At 37.5% G+C, this 17,619-nt stretch overlaps 1 protein-coding gene across 1 annotated transcript in view; it reads left to right on the top strand.

Moving 5' to 3' along the window:
• LOC107526615 (B cell receptor associated protein 29) overlaps positions 1-7,413 on the top strand; it is a 51,742-nt gene extending 44,329 nt beyond the window's left edge. Inside the window, exons 6-7 of the mRNA XM_016199122.2 lie at positions 5,489-5,589; positions 7,042-7,413. Coding sequence (XP_016054608.2) covers positions 5,489-5,589; positions 7,042-7,074 — 134 coding nt within the window. The 3' untranslated portion in view covers positions 7,075-7,413. The remainder of the gene's footprint in view (positions 1-5,488; positions 5,590-7,041) is intronic.
• The last annotated feature ends 10,206 nt before the right edge of the window (positions 7,414-17,619 follow it).

Here is a 17,619-nt window from a genome sequence, read left to right as displayed (position 1 = left end):
TCATCTTTTCTTATGGCTGAGTAGTAGTCCATCTTATAATGTACTATATTTTTACCTAATCAACCATCAGAGAACACTTCCATTATCTCCATGTCTTAGCCACCATGAATAATGCTGCAATGAATATGTGGGTGCATATATCTTTGTGAATTAAAGTTTTCAAATTTGGGGGGGTTGATGGCCCAGGCCGGGTAGCTCGGTTAGAGCATCATCCTGATACGCCAAGGTTGCAGGTTCGATCCCCAGTCAGGCACATACAGGAAGCAACCAATGAATGCACAACTGAGTGAAACAACAAATTGATGTTTCTCTCTCAAATCAATAAATAACAAAGTTTTTTTTTTAATTTGGGGGGTTGATAACCAGGGAAAAGGTTGCTGGGTTATATGGTAACACTATTCTTAATTTTTTGAGGAACCTCCATACTGTTTTCCATAGTGGTTGAAACAGTCTGCATTCCCACCAGCAGTGAATGAGGGTTCTTTTGTCTCCACAACCTCTCCAACACTTGTTATTACTTGTCTTGTTGATAACAGCCATTCTAACAGGTATGAGGTGATATCTCATTGTAGTTTTGATTTACATTTCCCTAATAGCTAGTGAAGTTGAGCATCTTTTCATATATCTGTTGGCTACTTGTATGTCTTCTTAGGGGAAGTGTCTGTGTAAGTCTTCTGTCCAATTTTTAATTGGGTTGTTTGCTTTTCAGTTGTTGAGTTGTATGCATTATTTATATATTTTGGATATTAACCCCTTGAGAGAGGTGTTGTTGCAAATATCTTCTCCCATTTAGTTGGTTGTCTTTTTGTTTTGTTGACGGTTTCTTTTGTTGTGCAGAAGTCTTTTAGTTTGATACAGTCCCATTCATTTATTTTTGCTTTTACTTCCCTTGCCTTTGAGGTTAAATTCATAAAGTCCTCTTTAAGACCAAGGTCCATAAGTTTAGTACCTATGTTTTTAATTGTAATTAATTGTTTCAGGTCTTATATTTATGTCTTTGATACATTTTGAGTTAACTTTTGTATGTGGTGACAAACAGTAATCTAGTTTCATTCTTTTACCTGTGGCTTTCCGATTTACCCAGCACTATTTATTAATGATGCTTTCTTTTCTCTGTTGTATGTCTTTGGCTCCTTTAAAATTTTTTGCCCATAAACATGTGGGTTTATTTCTGGGCTCTCAATTCTGTTCCATTAATCTGTGTGTGATTTTATGCCAGTATCATGCTGTTTTGATTGTGGTTGTTTTGTAGTATAATTTGAAGTTGGGGAGTGTGATACCTCTGGCTTCTTTCTTTTTTCTCAGGACTGCATTTGCTATTTGGGGTCTTCTTTGGTTCCATACAAATCTGATGATATCTTGTTCTATTTCTTTGAAAAATGCCATTGGGATTTTTATGGGGATTGCATATGGCCATTTTAGCTATGTTGAATATCTTTCCATCTCTTTGTATCTTCTTCAGTCTCTTTTAATAATGTCTTATAATTTTCAGTATATAGTTCTTCACATCCTTTGTAAAGTTTATTCTTTGGTATTTTATTCTTTTGCAAAAGGAATTTTTTTTCTTTTTTAATTTCTTTTTCTGAAATTTCACTGTTAGGATATAGGAATGCAGTGGATTTTTGTACATTGATTTTATATCCTGGAACTTTACTGTGTTTATTGTTTCCAATAGGTTTTTGGTGGAGTCTTTAGGGTTCTCTATATAAAGAATCATGTTCGCCCTAGCCAGTTTACCTCAGTGGATAGAACATCGGCCCACAGACTGAAGGCTCTTGAATTTGATTCCTGTTAAGGGCACATACCACTGTTGGTCAGGGCTCAAGGGAGGCAACCAATTGATGTCTCTCTCTCTCCCTCTCCCTCCCTACCTCCCTTCCACTCTCTCTCTGAAAAGCAATAGAAAAAATATCCTTGGGTGAGGATTTAAAAAAAAAAAAGAATCATGTTGTCTGCAAAAAGTGACAGTTTTACTTCTTCATTCCCAATTTGGATGCCTTTTATTTCTTTCTCTTGCCTGATTGCTCTGGCTAGGACTTCCAGAAGTATGATGAATAACAGTGGTGAGAGTGGGCATCCTTGTCTTGTTCCTGATCTAAAAGGAAAAGCTTTCAGTTTTTCACCATTAAGTATGATATTAGCTGAGGGTTTATCATATATGGGCTTTATTATGTTGAGGTACTTTTCTTCTATACCCATTTATTGAGTGTTTTAATCATAAATAGATGCTAGCAAATTGAATACAATAATACATTAAAAAGATAATACATCATGATCAAGTGGAGTTCGTTCCAGGGGCACAACGATGGTTCAACATATGCAGATCAATCGTGTGAAACACCATATTAACAAAACAAAGGATAAAAATCATGATCATATTGTAGATGCAGAAAAGGCACTTGACAAGATACAACACCCATTTATGATTAAAACTCTTGCTGCTTTTACAGATTCATAAGACTACCCGACTCATTCTCTCCTAAAATTCATGGGGAAAATGTTTTCTTTTTATAAGGTACTAATGAATTGATATCTAAGATTTATGACATTTCCTAAGTAATTTATTCATGTCAATAATTTAAATATAAATCATTTTTAACATTAAGACCAACCTCTGTTTAATACAAGCTCCTGCCCGGCCGGTGTGGCTAAGTGGTTGAGCATCAACCTATGAACCAGGTCACTGTTCGATTCCCTGTCAGGGTGCATGCCCAGGCATGCAGGAGGCAGCCGATCAATGACTCTCTCTTGTCATTGATGTTTCTCTCCCTCTCTCTCCCTCCCCCTTCCTCTCTCTGAAATCAATAAAAACATATTTTTTTAAAAATTACAAACTCCTAACCAGTATTTTTAAAACTACCATTATAGGCTAGTCAGTCATTACTAGGTTGTAGAACCTTCTATGCTTTTTTATTATTATTATTGATTGATTTTAGAGAGAGGAAGGGAGAGAGAGAAACACCAATTTTGTTATTCTACTTATTTATGTATTCATTGGTTGCTTCCTGTATGTGCCCTGACTAGAATTGAACCCGCAACCTTGGCATATTGGGACAATGCTCTAACCAACTGAGCTACCCAGGCAGGGCTCTTCTTTGCTTTATATATACCAGGAATCTAGGCTCTTAAACATTTTTAGTAAGGTCCTGAAGATAACATCATGTCTCACATTTTTAGTAGCCTCTAGGAAATACACCGAAGAACCCAAATTGAAAATGAATATACAAATCTTTATGTTGTGGCTGTGGTCCCAGGGAAATCTAACCACTACCAAAAATTTCTCTTCCATGCTTAACCCATACCTCTACCAAGTGACACATTAAATTTGTCAAATTCAATCTTTAATACCTAATTTAGATTTATGGGTCTATAGAAGTAATGTGGAAGAAATTATAAAGCTGTGCTATCTATTTAAATCAAAATTTAAATTAATTAAAGTAAATAAAATTTAAAATTCAGTTCTTCAGTTGCATCAGCCACATTTAAAGTACACATTAGCCACATGTAGCTAGTGGCTACCATACTGGACAACACAGATGTAGAATATTATTGGACAATGCAGATATAGAACAGTACAGAAAGTTTAATTTGACAACATTGTTTAGAAAGTACTGATACAAAAGACATTTTAGTTGATAGTGATATATATTTATATATAAAAATGCCCATGTGATGGCTTCTCAACAGGAAAAGAAACCAGATTGTTTATAAAAAGAACCTATAATTTCATTTATTGTCCCAAAAAAGTGCCTTTTAAATTTATAAATTCCACTTTCTTTCCTCAAACTCTTACCCTAAAAGATTTACGAATGCTAAACTTCTAAAGGCTACATATGCAGAATTGTATGTAGAGCTAGTTCCGTATTCCCAGAATTTCTTCGATCCATCTTGTGCTCTCTTCCCTTCTACACATTTGCATATTAGCTTCTCCATAATGTGTTGACTTAAATGTTTAGCATATAGATAAAGAGTAGGGCAAAAGTAGGTTTACGGTTGTGAGTACACGAAGCACAGTTTATTCTTGTCTTATTATTTATTATTTTAGTATTTTCCATGCAGACAACTGTAAACCTACTTTTGCCCCACCTTGTATATGTATTTTTTAAACTTCTGTCTAATCTACTGACTATAGCTTCATGGTGAACAAAGGCTAATATATGGCCCTTTTTGTGTATCATCTTGAGGTAAAGCCTTTAAGTGCCACTTATACGCCCCCATATTTTTCAACTTTGTATAACAAAGTGGTTTTCTTTGTTCTTAAGGTAATATGGTGTTCTTTCTTCTTAAGGAAATATGGTTGCCCATCCCTTAGTAAGAATGATTAAATAATTTTTCTTCCCTCATATTTTTCAAAAGCAGACCCTTCTGATAAATTCTGTTCTATAATGCATGCCTCAGTGAAGGGTTAGGATGGGCCTGCAATGTCTTGTGCCAGAAGTAAAATACTCAAAAAATTGTGGGGACATTATATCAAAGAACATAGGAGCTAGCCTGAAGGGGGTTCCACTAGCCAAATCTGGGGGAAATTAAGTGTAGTAATGAATTATAAATCATTGAAAAAATAAGAACCTGTGAGTTTATATGGATGGATGGATGGATGGATGGATGGATGGATGGATGGATGGATGGATGGATGGACGGACGGACGGACAGACAGCTGGATGAATAGGTGGATAAGAAAGGAAGGCTGTTCTTTATAGTAGAGTGTTTACTGATAAATGTGGATGGATTGGGGAAGCTGGAAAATTACCATCTCACAATCATCATAATAAAGATTGGTTTAGGCAAAAATTATCAGTGGATGTTAAATATAAGGGCAGAGTTTATCAAGGAACAGTATGTTTACATAGTTTTAATTGTTTTCCCACATACTGCTTCTAAGTTACAAGGAGGAAAATAACTATAGAATGGAAAACTATAGAGAAGCAAATGGACCTCTGGATGTGATACCTTGAAAGACATTCAGCATCACTTATTTCATATTTGTATGTAAGTGGGATGCATAAGCAGAATTTAATCATGAGGAAACATCAGACAAAACCAAAATGAAAAACTTTATTATTTTTAAGTGGCCTGTATTTTTAAAAATTTCAGTGTCACAAAAAATGAGGGAGAGGAGGGCAGGCAAAACTGAAGAACTATTCCAGATTAAAGGAAACTTGAGATATGACAATTTAATGCAAATCTTTGATCTAGGGTGGGATCCTGGACTAGAGGTGAAAAAAATAATAAAAAGGACATAATTGGGACATTTGCCATAATTGGGATATGGCTAGTAGATTAGAAAAGGTATTGTATTGATGTTAAATTTCCCAAATTTGGTAACTATGGTTGTGTTAGAGAATACCTTTGTTCTTAGGAAATACACAATGAAGTATTATGACGTAAAGGAGCATGATGTCTATAACTTATTCAAGTCTGGCAAATTTTCTGTAAATTTGAAATTGTTTTAAAATAAAAATTTTTAATTCTATTCAATGTTTTCTAGCCCTGTCTAAGGCACAAAATGACATGAAGACAATGAAAATGCAGTCAGAGAGTCTTTCAAAAGAATATGACCGACTCCTAAAAGAACACTCAGAACTTCAGGTAGGTGACATCCATGTTGTAGGCCTAAATTTTTTGAAATTGTAATTACTTAAGTCAACTATTTGGGTTATTTGCCCTTCTCAAATCAAGGTTGTACTGAATCATGGCTTTGTTAAGTGATTAAGGAAGCCAGAATTTACCTAGATGGTGAAGATTAGGATATTGCATGAAAATACAAGATAATCATATTCACTTTCTGTATCCTACTTGAGAATCAAAAGATTCCTGTAGACCATCTTCAAAGAAGTTATATCAAATTGTCTTTTATGAATTTTACTTCTGTTGTCAAATCAACCTTAATAATTGCATTATATCCTAAAGTTCTTTAGGAAACTTAGCTTTCTTAATTTCACATAGTTGATTTACTTTAAATGAAATAATCAGAAAATAAGGGACTATAAAATATTAAGGAAACAAAGGTGGATGAGTGGGGAAAGTCCCACTTTGCAGCTTTTAAACCTGTTTGGATTTCCTCATCTGGTCTCCTTCCTGTTATAGGCACTAAATAAATATTAGAAAACAGTCCCTTCAAAACATCTAGCCTTTGCCTTTCCTTGTTTGCACTTGCTCTCTTCTAGAAAAGTAAAAATAGAGCTAACTAAGGGTCATTAACAGCACAAATGCATAAGCACCTGCCAGTTTTTAACTTTCATTTTGGAAAATCACCCTTCACTTAAGTAAGGGACTTGTCCAGAATAACAGCTCCATTAAAGCTGTGATTTTTATTTAACGTGGTAAGATATATATAAACTGCCACCTCTAATCCTGTCTTCTGATTTGGTTGTTTAAACTTAATGTTATAAAGCTATTCTAAAAGCATCAACAATCAGCTTGAACAAGATTTTGATGAACTTCCTGTGTACAAACAGTAACACTACAACTCCATTTTATGAGATTTTTTTACTCAGGGTAGACTTTTACCTTCTTAGTGCAAATGATCTCTTAAGATTAATTTCTACTCCATTTTCCTCTAGTTTTAAATGATGTATATAGTCATCTTTTAACATGATCAGTAAAGAGTATAATTTGATAAGCTAGTTCTATTGGCAAATATCAGGGGGGAAGAAAAAAAAGGCCTTCCCCATTTGTTCTTTTTGGTTCCCTTCATTCTTTCTCTGACGAAAAATCTTAATTGAGTTTGCAAAAGGAATTTTTGAAATTTTGTTTCCCTGATACAACTATGAAATAAAGCAAAATAGATTAAGGCGGGGTAAGAAAAACTTATCAAATTTATCAAGAGCGTTATTTTCCCCTCTAGACTTTTTTTTCTAGTAAAATCCACCAATTTTGTAGTTTTTAAAACTTGAGACCTTCTCAATCCATATTTCACTTTTCATTGCTCTTATTATTAATAACTATACACAGAAAAGAGAATTTTTTAAAGTCCTTGACGTATCTATGAATGTGTTTCTCACTCTTTACTGTAACCACTTAAGTCAGTTTTTCTTGCAGGATCGTTTACGGAAAGACAAGAAAAGCCTCTGAACTGTATGAAAGAAGATCGTGATACACCATGTCAAGATGATAAAATTGTTATCACGTTAGCCTCTAGAAAATTTAAAATTTAGTTCAGAAAAATGTATATGACTGGCCAATATTTTTTGAAATTCCATACGTAAGCTGTTATCATAATGGCATTATCACAGTATTTGATGATGTTTCACATATATTGTAAAGTCTATATTCTGGCTCTTAAGTAAAATATAAGCATGTTAAACGTTATTTAGATAGTCATAGTAACACTGCTGTATGGTGGCTGTTTACCAATAGAAAGAAAAATTCATTAGCCAGTTACTTCCAAAATTAGATTTTTAAGTTGCATGAAACCATATGCTTCTGCACCTGTTGGACTATTTTTGTTGACATTTGTGTTAATAACTAGTAAGCAATCAACCTTTTTAAAGGTCATCTAGCAGTGGAGTTTACATCTATTTGCACAACTGTCACAACACTGAACTAAAATTATCTTACGACAATTTGGAATTCTTGAATCAGAAAGTTAATGTATAACATATCCAAAAAGCAAGTATTTCCCATTGCTGTGAGAGTTACTGATTATTCAGATATTACCTCAAATATACATACACCGGTGTCAGAGTTTCTCTGACATGTTTTTGTATTCTGAAAGCTAAATATTAAATACTATTTTTCCATTCAAATATTCATTTAGAGTTTCCTTTAGAAGATGATAATGATTATAGCATTAATATGATTTAGGTTGTTCCAGTGTTTAGACATGGAAATTGTCTTCCTTGTCTCATAAAAACCTAAATATAAAAGAAAATGGAAAATAATTACTAGAGTTTTTATTTTCCTGATACTTGTTTTATCTTTTGTTGTTTATTTTCATTTTAGCACCAACTTCACACATAATTTTTTTCATTGTAAAATGGATGAAATGAGCAAGTACATAAGACTTTTATCTCAGATAAAAGCCAAGAGTTAACACTAGAAAACAACATGTAGGAGACATTTAACAGGAGTAAGAAATGGGAGTTAGACCATCTGGACTGACAGTACCATAAATAACAAGAAAAGGGAGTGCTGGAGCAGGACAGAACTAAACAAATGACAGCTCAAAGTGTCAACTTAGAAATATCAAAGTGAGAGCTACATGGGTATATACATAGCGAGTGAGTGTGATTCTGGCTTACTATACAGAAATCAAGTTTAATGACAGAATAACATACAGAAAGGAGAAGATATACACCTTTAGAATTGGCAGACCTAAAATCTAATCCCAGCCTCACAATAATTTAGCCGTGTGATTTGAACAAATTATTTAAACCTGCTAGACTTCCATTTCCTCAATTCCAGAATGGGAGTAATAACGTTTAGATCAGACTGCACAGCGAGGAGAAAGTCTGGGTGCTCTTTGAAGAGCATGAGGATTGAAAGATTTTCCCAGATCCCTTTAAAGTGTACATTTAAGTAATCTTAAACTTCAACTTTTAGTTTTACAGATGGGCAACCTGAGCCTCAAACGTTTGAGTCATTTTCCCAAGGTAACATGAATGGTTAGATTTGGGGCCCGATCTGAATCTAGAATTCAGGTGTCCTGGTTCCCCAGAAAATACTCCAGATTTTATAAACAAAAACTACCTATATAATTTACTAAACAAAATATTGCCATGATTTATCCCGGGTTTGAACCAGGGACTTTGGATTCAGAGAATCTGTGTACTTTACCACAATACCAAGCTGCCTCTCCAATATGCTTGTTAGTTCTTATTACTCTCCTTGCCAATGATGGTGTTTAGCAAAAAATAAACATGTATTCTCAATTTAGTAACTGTGCATTATGTTTCTTTCTGTTGTCAGTAATGACTTCTTTATGTCTCAGAAGGGCTAGGCTGTACTACGGGTTCAAACGCAGGAGTGCTGTTCTTGTCCTTTTCTATCAGTTACATAGAGTTTTGTCAGACTCGCTCCCTACTTACAAATCTACCTTGAGGTTCTGGGCTCCAGGAAGGAGCACTTCAGAAATTCTAGCCAAGTACTCTAGGATGTGGTAGGAGTCACCCTCATTGCTTATCTGACTATATCTTGTACCCCAGTACTGGTAACTAGAGTACCTTGAACCCCCCAATCTAGAGCCTGGAGCTTAACTCTGATACTGTCCTGATGCCACCAGTCTGCCAGGATCTCTACATAAATATCCATGCTTGTAGTTCTGGTGGTGGGTCTCTGCTTGTCTGTAGTGACATCCCTGCTTCCTCCTTGGGCCTCCCAACCACAGCCACTTGGATGTACCTGCTCCCGTTTTACTCTACCTCTATAGGTTAGCCTGGCCCTGCATTCCCATTCCGTTGTCCACTGCCTTCTCACTATCCTTCCCATCCTTGTCCCACCACAGCCCTACTGACGTGTGATATACCTTGTGTTTGAATGCCCACTAAACATACAATGTGTAAATATATTAGCCCTTTTAAGCATTGCCTTTATTATCAAGAATGGTATGTCTAAAGCCCATGAAGCCCTTCTGAATTTTTTGTCCTTCAGCCTACCTTTCTGAGAATTCTTGAAAACCCACTTAACAAACTCAGTTTTCTTTTTTTAACATTTCTTTCTCTATAATCAATTTACTAACCAGCATTAGTACCTTCACAGTGTTGCTTTCCACCTTGGTTTCTAAACAAACATAAAACTTTATCACTCTTTCCTTCTATAGCCAAAAGTGATTTCAACACTATAGAACTGAATAACAGTCCCCCAAAAGACACCCATATCCTCACCCTGGGAATATTCTCTTCTATGGCAAACAAGTGAATATTACTTTATATGGGAAACAACATGCCTAAGTTAAGGATCTTGATAATCTGGGTGGGCCCTAAATGCAATCACAAGTATCGTTATACGAGGCAAAGGAGGATGCTACTACACAGAAGAGGAGATGGCGCTGTGGCCACAGAGGCAGAGATTAGAGTGCTATAGCTGCCAGAGCTGGAAGAAGCAAGAACAGATTCCTCCCTAGTGCCTGCTGAGGGAGAATGACCTTGTAGGCACCAGTAAAACTGACTTTGGACTTCTGGACTTCAGAACCATGAGACAATACATTTGTTGTTTTCAGCCACCAAGTTTGTGATAATTTGTTAGCAACACTAGGAAACTAATGCAGGAACATACAGGTAATGGGTTGGATTGAATTTCTCAATGTGTGGAAACATACCCGTTAACACCAGTCCTATCTTAGTTCATTTTCTCCTTCAATTTTATTTCTCTCCATTCTCACTGCTACTACCAAACCAAGCCATTTCTCACCTGGACCACTATGACAACTTCCTACTACTCTCCTGCATACTCTCTTATTCCTCTCCTATGTACATACTGTCATAAGTCACATCATCCCCTGATTGAAGTCTTCCAACCATTTCCCATTGCACAATATCAAACTCCCCAAACCTCACCAGACTCCTCACCAGGCACCTACTCTGTAGCCTCATCTCAGTCAACTTTGCCTGCCAACCACACCTGCAGTCAGATTCTTCTTGGAACAAGCCAAGTTCTTTTCCCTCTCAGGGCTTTTGCATACACAGTACGTCCTGTATCCTATCTGTCTGGAGCAGTTGTCACTGTCTGAAATTATATCATGGTTTGGTTTTGTTTCCTGCCCAGTGACTATGTAGTTTCTGTACAGGGTTGAACAGTTTCTCAATAGGGAGTGGAGAACAAGGGACATTTAGCAATGTCGAGAGATGTTTTTGGTTGTCACTACTAAGAGGATGCTTTTGACGAGTAGAGGCCAGGGGTAGTGCTAACTCACTCTACAATGCATAAAATACCCCCCCTCAAAAGAATCATATGACCCTAAATGTCAATATTCCCAAGGTTGAGATACTCTGGAAAAGATGCTTGTGGTACAGGGTACTAGTTTGCCCCCAATATCCATTATTTCATCTGTGATAATAGATACCCTGATATTTTTATACCCAGCTGCCAAGCATAAAAACAATATTTTCCAATTTAATTGTAGGCAGAAATAGGAAGGAATGTAACCTGGGGATACTTATTTTTATTTCTCTTCATTCTGCTGCCTGAAACAGACAACACCATCGTAGATCATGAGATTGAGGCCATACATGCTAAACCAACAAGATAGAATGATGTTCATATCCCTGGCACTACAGAGCACAATACCTCTCCTGAATCGCTTCTCAATAAACAGTTGAATAAATGAATGACACCAGATGTCTTTAGTGCATTGTTTCTCTTAATGGCCTAGATGAATAAAAAGCCAAAAATATGTTTGTTCTATATAGCACGAAACTATCAATCTTCCCCACCTTTCCTACTTGTGGGGTTTCATCTCTCCTGCCTTTTCTGTTGTTGTTCATCCTCACCTGAGGATATTTTTTCCATTGATTTTTAGAGACAGTGGGAGGGGCAGAGGGGGAGAGAGAGAGAAACATCAATGTGAGAGAGACACATCGGCTGGTTGCCTCCCGAAGGAGCCCAGACCAGGCAGGGGATCGAATCTAAACCCAGCTACATGCCCTTGTCCAGGAATTGAAGCCTCGACCCTTCGGTGTGCGGGCCAATGCTTTAACCATGGAGCAACACCAGCCAGGGCCTTCCCTGCCTTTGATGTTAGGATCATGATTGTAAATTATATCCTCTACTTTTTCTGCCATTTCATCTTTTATATTTAATTCCATCTGCACCATGTAGTGTGCCCCCACTATGTCTGTGTACTTCACACCATTAGAGTTTGTAAGAGAAGACTCTTCTCCTCCTCCCTTCTCTTTACTGTGACTTTTGCCACAAGAACACTACACAAACAGAAAAGCATTCGTTTACATCATGTATACACACATAGTGCATAAGAGTTTGAGGTGTACTTGTGACAAAATTAGGAAAAACAAATTCTCACAGAGTTTGTTCTCATTGATCACCACTTTTCCTAAATTTGGGCAAAGAACATATTTGAAGTTTTGACTTGCTCCCACAAACCAGCTGCCTTCCCGGTTAGCCAGGTTTCTCCAGAAGTTGTATTGCTCCTTCAGAAATTTTTGTTCTCTCGGAAACATGAGCAATGGTAAAGAACTTCATTCTCATTCTCCCAAGGGCTGACAATTTCCCGAAACACAAACGACTTCTAGATCTCCACTTATCAGCAAAGAGCTTCCTGAAATAACCCTCCATGGGGGTTTACTTCCTGAAAAGTGGTTTGTTTGTTTTTTCCCTCTCTTGTCTTGAAACAAAATTGATATATGGCAAATAGAGACAATTTAGAAGTTACAGAAAAAAATTGAAATTTGCAGTTTGGGTAATACACATAGAAATACAAAAGTGGGATCATATAGTGCATACTATTTAGGGGCCTGCTTTTATTCTCCCCACATGAATAAATATTCTTCTATGACAGGATTCTCCAGAGAACTTGCCTCCCAACAGGTCACACACACACTGCCTGAGGGCGCAGGGTTTTCTCAAACTACACAGACTCATACTCATGCCCAGACCCTCACTTCCACCACTGAGAAATACTGACCTGCAGAACCAGTGTTAGTGATGAGACCATGCCATACCACCTGGTATGTGGGGGCAGAAAAGGGGGTGAAACCCACAGTCCTGTGACAGAGAATTTATCCCTGTTGTCAGGCATTTCATGGGGATCTTTATTGGCAGAAAGTGTTCTAGAAGGAGTAGAGCATTGTGATTACATGCATTGACTCCCTGGGATTAAATTTCATTTCCTTTATTTACTACCCACGTTGAGCCTCACTTTTTTCATCTTTAAAGTAACCATAAGCGCCTAGTTCCTGGACTTGCTGAGAGAATGAAATGAAGTAATAGGTATTGTTAACCTAAAAATAAAGGCCTTTCAAAGTGAGAGAGAGGTGGCAAACATTTGTTGAGGTCAATAAGAATTGCTATTCTGGAAGCACTGATTCAGGCAGAAGCCCAAATAATGTTCCAATGAGGAGACAAGGGCAAAGGGTATATATGAGAAGGGGAAGGGGAACAATTGCATCAGTAGAAGGGAGACATTTCAACTGGTGCAGATAACCCAGTGATGTCAACTCTAAACAATGTTTTTAATTTTCAATTCACTAGTCATCAGTCTGTTAGTCATAATAACTGCTTTCTTGTTATCTTTGCAAATAGTTCTTTTGCAAAGCACAAGGCACAAGGTTGTTTAGCCCTGTTCTAACATTCCCAGCATTTGAGACATAAGACATAAAAGGCAGTTCCTCAGTCGTGGCAGCTCCAGCTCCATTTTAAATTGGCTCTGTTTATATTATTGTTTACAACATAAAGAGCTTATTCTGGTGGTAAGTTACTTAAACATTATACAAAAACTGGTGCTGCCCTACCCCGTGTGGCTCAGTTGGAGTGTCGTCTTCCATGCACCAAAGGGTTTCAGATTCTACTCTCAGTCAGGGCACATGCCCGGGTTGTGGGCTCGATCCCCAGTCGAGGGCATGCAGGAGGCAGCTGATCAATGACTCTCATCATTGATGTTTCTGTCTCTCTCCCTCTCCCTTCCTCTCTCTGAAATCAATAAAGATATATTTTTTAAAAAGATAATCTGAAAGTAGATTTTATAAATACATTTTAAAAGTGGACCACCTATCCCTTGCCAGGTGATTCAGTTAGTTGGAGCATCGCCCTGTGCACCAAAAGGGTTTCAGGTCTGATTCTGGGTCAGAGCACATGCCTAGCCTAGGTTGCAGGTTGATCCCTCGACGGGGTGCGTATGGGAGGCAGCCAATTGATGTTTCTCTCTCTCTCTCTCCCCATTTCCTCTCTCTCTAAAATCAATAAACATATCCTTGAGTGAGGATTTAAAAAAAAAGTGGACCACCTAGTTCTATGTAATGAAAATGTACTGTGGGGCAGTTTAGGATGATTTTCCTAACAACTATGGGCAGCCCGTCCTCTGCCACCCCTCTTCTCCCCACCCCAGACAAAGAACAGTGCCTGATTTATTTAGGAATGCAATAAATGTTTGCTTATTTGGATTGATTTCAATTCAATTCTAATGCATCAGATTCTCTTCAAATGACTCTTCCCATTCCTTTCCTATAGAGTATATCCTGCTGTCTGAATATTATGACAGGATCGGCTACAATTTTGACCAACTTTCTTTAAAAATTAATTAATGTCTCCCTTCCTAGACATTAATGTATTTCCCTTCAAATTCCAGTGGCATATCTGATGTTGTGGCAGGGCCTGGGTCTGGGAATGTTTTAGAAGCCACTTGAACATTAACTGAAACTCTTTTCTTTTTCTTTTCCCAATGTGTGTGTGTGTGATGTTTAAAAAAGAAAAAGGGAGAGGCAGGGGCTGATGTAGGGTTATTTTCAGCATAGAGCAGATACAATTTGGAGAGTTCTCTGTAGGACAAAGAATATAATATTACCAAAGAAAAATTAGGTTTGAACATGAGAATTTATTTAGAATAAAAGCAGAAATTGCCTGAAGCTTGGAGATCCAAGCCCCTTTCTTCTAAGATCTCTTTGGGCAATTTATCAGGAATGCTTCCTGGTTGGAACCCTCTACAACCCCAGCACCCCAAGGGTACCTGAGTACATCATAGGCCCTTAGTTTAAATTTCATTAACTCCATAGAAATCTGCCTCTAGGTGTGAAATGAGAGGGCAAAGTGAATGTAATCAATGTGCTGAAAACTTCAAAATTTAAAGGACTATAAATCACAATCACTTTTTAAATTTGATAGTAAGTATATTATTTTCTTATTGCTAGTGTAACATATTTCCACACATTTGGTAGCTTACCACACCACAAACTTATCCTCTTACAATTCTGGAGGTTAGGAGTCTGAACTGAGTGTTGCAGGACTAAAATCAGAGTGTTAGAAGGGTTGGTTCCCTCTGAAGGCTCTAGAGGAGACTCTGCGTCCTTGCCTTGTCCAGCTTTGCACTCTTCTGCCTGCATTCCTTTGCAGTTGGCGCCATTCCCCCTCCAAGGCCAGCAATGGCCTGGCCAGTCTCTCTCACATCGCGTCCCTCTGACATTGCTCTTTTGCTTTCCTCCTGCATTTAAGGACGACTGTGATTATATTGGGTTCACCCACACAATCCAGAATAATCCCTTTATTTAAACGTCAATTGATTTGCTACCTTAATTCTATCTGCTACCTTAATTTTTCTTTGCCATGTAATTTAATAAATTTACAGTTCCTGAGGATTAGAATATGTTCATTTTAGGGAGGCCATTATTCTGTCCACCTCAGTGAGTAAACTATCTGAATACCAAGTACTTTTGAAAGTGCTTTTTGCAATCAGATTCCCATAACTTTGCATTGGTTCTGAATTTGGAGAGTTTTTAGTTAGGCAATCTGTGAGTGAAGCCAAAGCACCTCTGTACACTTCATAATTGAAAGGGGTCAGGTACCAAGCTCAGCATGCCCAGAGCCTGTTGCCTTTGGTTTTTTCTAACTGAAGGCAGCTGCAAAATTCTCCAAACACTAGAAAGTATCAGATGTAGAATTTTCACTTAAAGAAAACAGAGTTGTAAAATATAGCTGATTGAACACACACTTTTTACTCTCTCCTAAACTGCACTAAAAATTATAGTAAAGGAAGTTTTTAAAGGCATAAACCTATAAGGATAAAGTGTACATGAGGAAAAACAGCACCAACTTTTTGGAAGTTGTGAAATGGAAGAACAAGTGGTACTGACTTAGTAGAACTGGTGAAGAATGAATTCTATTTCCTCAGTGGGGAGAGCCAGGAGCAAAGTCAATTTAAATCACCAAATAATCATGGCTCAGGAATTAGTGGCACTAGCTCCTCTGGCAAAGGGAGGCAGGTATGTGCTCAAATAAGGAGGGTTGTTTGAAAGCTGTTTGAGAAGAAGTTAGGTCCCTAGATGTTCCTCTCTTTCTCCAGACTGCTGGGTAATGTCCTTCCTCACCCCAGCAGAAAAGTTTCCTCTTTGAAGAGGGTAAAGCAGAAGGTCCTTTAAATAAGCAGAAAACAGAGGAGTTAAGTAAATGATGTGTGCCTACTAATTGCAGAACTTCCTCAACCCAGCATAATGATAACAGCCAGTCCCTTACTTCCAGGCAGAAGACTAGACAAGTCTTTTTCTAGGCAGACTCAAAAGGAAAGGCCTAATGACACTGACATGGTGTTGAAATTGGAGATTCCCCAACAGATGTCCAAACAACTCACCCTACAGGTAGAATATCTCATCTACTCAGAGCTTCCAGGCAATTCTTGAGGCCCCCACTTTTAAATGAGCAGCCAAGCAAACATGAGTAGATCTGAGAACAGCCTCTAATATGAAAAAATAGAAACCAAAAAACAAAGGGGAAAAAATGTGATGAAAGTAGAAAGTATGCAAGAAGTAGAAAAGTACATTAAAAAAAATAACAGCAGCCAGACTAGCGTGGCTCAGTGGTTGAGTGTCAACCCATGAACCAAGAAGTCACTGGTTCGATTCTTGGTTAGGACACATGCGGGCTCAACCCCCAGTAGGGGGTGTGCAGGAGGCAGCTGATCAATGGCTTTCACCACTGATGTTTCTTTCTTTCTCTCCCTTTCCCTTCCTCTCTCTGAAATCAATAAAAAATATGTTTAAAAACCCCATCAACTAATCTCTTAATATCTTCAGAGACATCACAGATTCTTATTTTATTCAATAAACCCACAAAATCAGAAATCAAAGTAAAATTTTTTCCAGAAAATAAAAAGCTCTTAGGAAAAGTTGAAGGTGGGGCACCAAAAAGAAGGTTCTACAAGTTTCCAGTGAGAAAACACAGCATAAAAAGTTAAGAGATCCAAATGAATTCAGATTTCTCAAAAAGAAGTGGAAGGCAATGGGGAATACTTTCAAGTTTATGAGGGGAAAATGTTTGCAATCAAGAAATGTATACTCACTCAAGTGATAAGCCAAGTATGCCTGAAGAATAGACATCTTCAGGCTTGCAAGTTCTCAAAAATGCTACCTCCCACACACCCATCCTTACAGAGCTAGTAGATAGAGGATGTGCTCCACCTAAAGGATGAGTAAACCAGAAAGAGGAAGGACGGACCCAGGATAAAGGAGATTTGCAGAGTGGAGAGACAGGGAATCCACAGGATGACGGTAAAGGGAAACTTCCCTGTGAAGCAACTCAGACAACTCTGGGAGAGGTCTTTTCAAGAAGATGAAGTTAATCAAATGCCTGTGTAAATAAACATATTAAACAAAATGAAAATGTTGAAAGGAGACTTTGATTAAGCTGGAGGAGGGTTTGGGCTTAAATAGTGATAAATACCAGTGGTCATAGAAAACTAAGCAAATTGCACAAGATAAACAAACAGATGAAAAAAGACAAGACTCAAGAAAACCTCCCGCAAAAGCATAGGCAATAAAAAGTAATGGTGACTTACCACATAGCTACATTCTGAATAGAAAACAGAATTATAATAATCTGAATACTCATTTATCTAACCAAAATGATTACCCTGGGTCAGGAGATGGAGGAATGGAGAGTGTGTAGAGGTTTTGCAGTGATGGGAACACAGGAAAGAAACTAAATCTTCATCTCACATAGTAAGAAAACTGAAAAGATGAA

The sequence above is a fragment of the Miniopterus natalensis genome, chromosome 10 (assembly GCF_054644295.1).
Source record: "Miniopterus natalensis isolate mMinNat1 chromosome 10, mMinNat1.hap1, whole genome shotgun sequence".
NCBI lineage: Eukaryota > Metazoa > Chordata > Mammalia > Chiroptera > Miniopteridae > Miniopterus > Miniopterus natalensis.
This window is presented reverse-complemented; position numbering and strand designations above follow the sequence as displayed.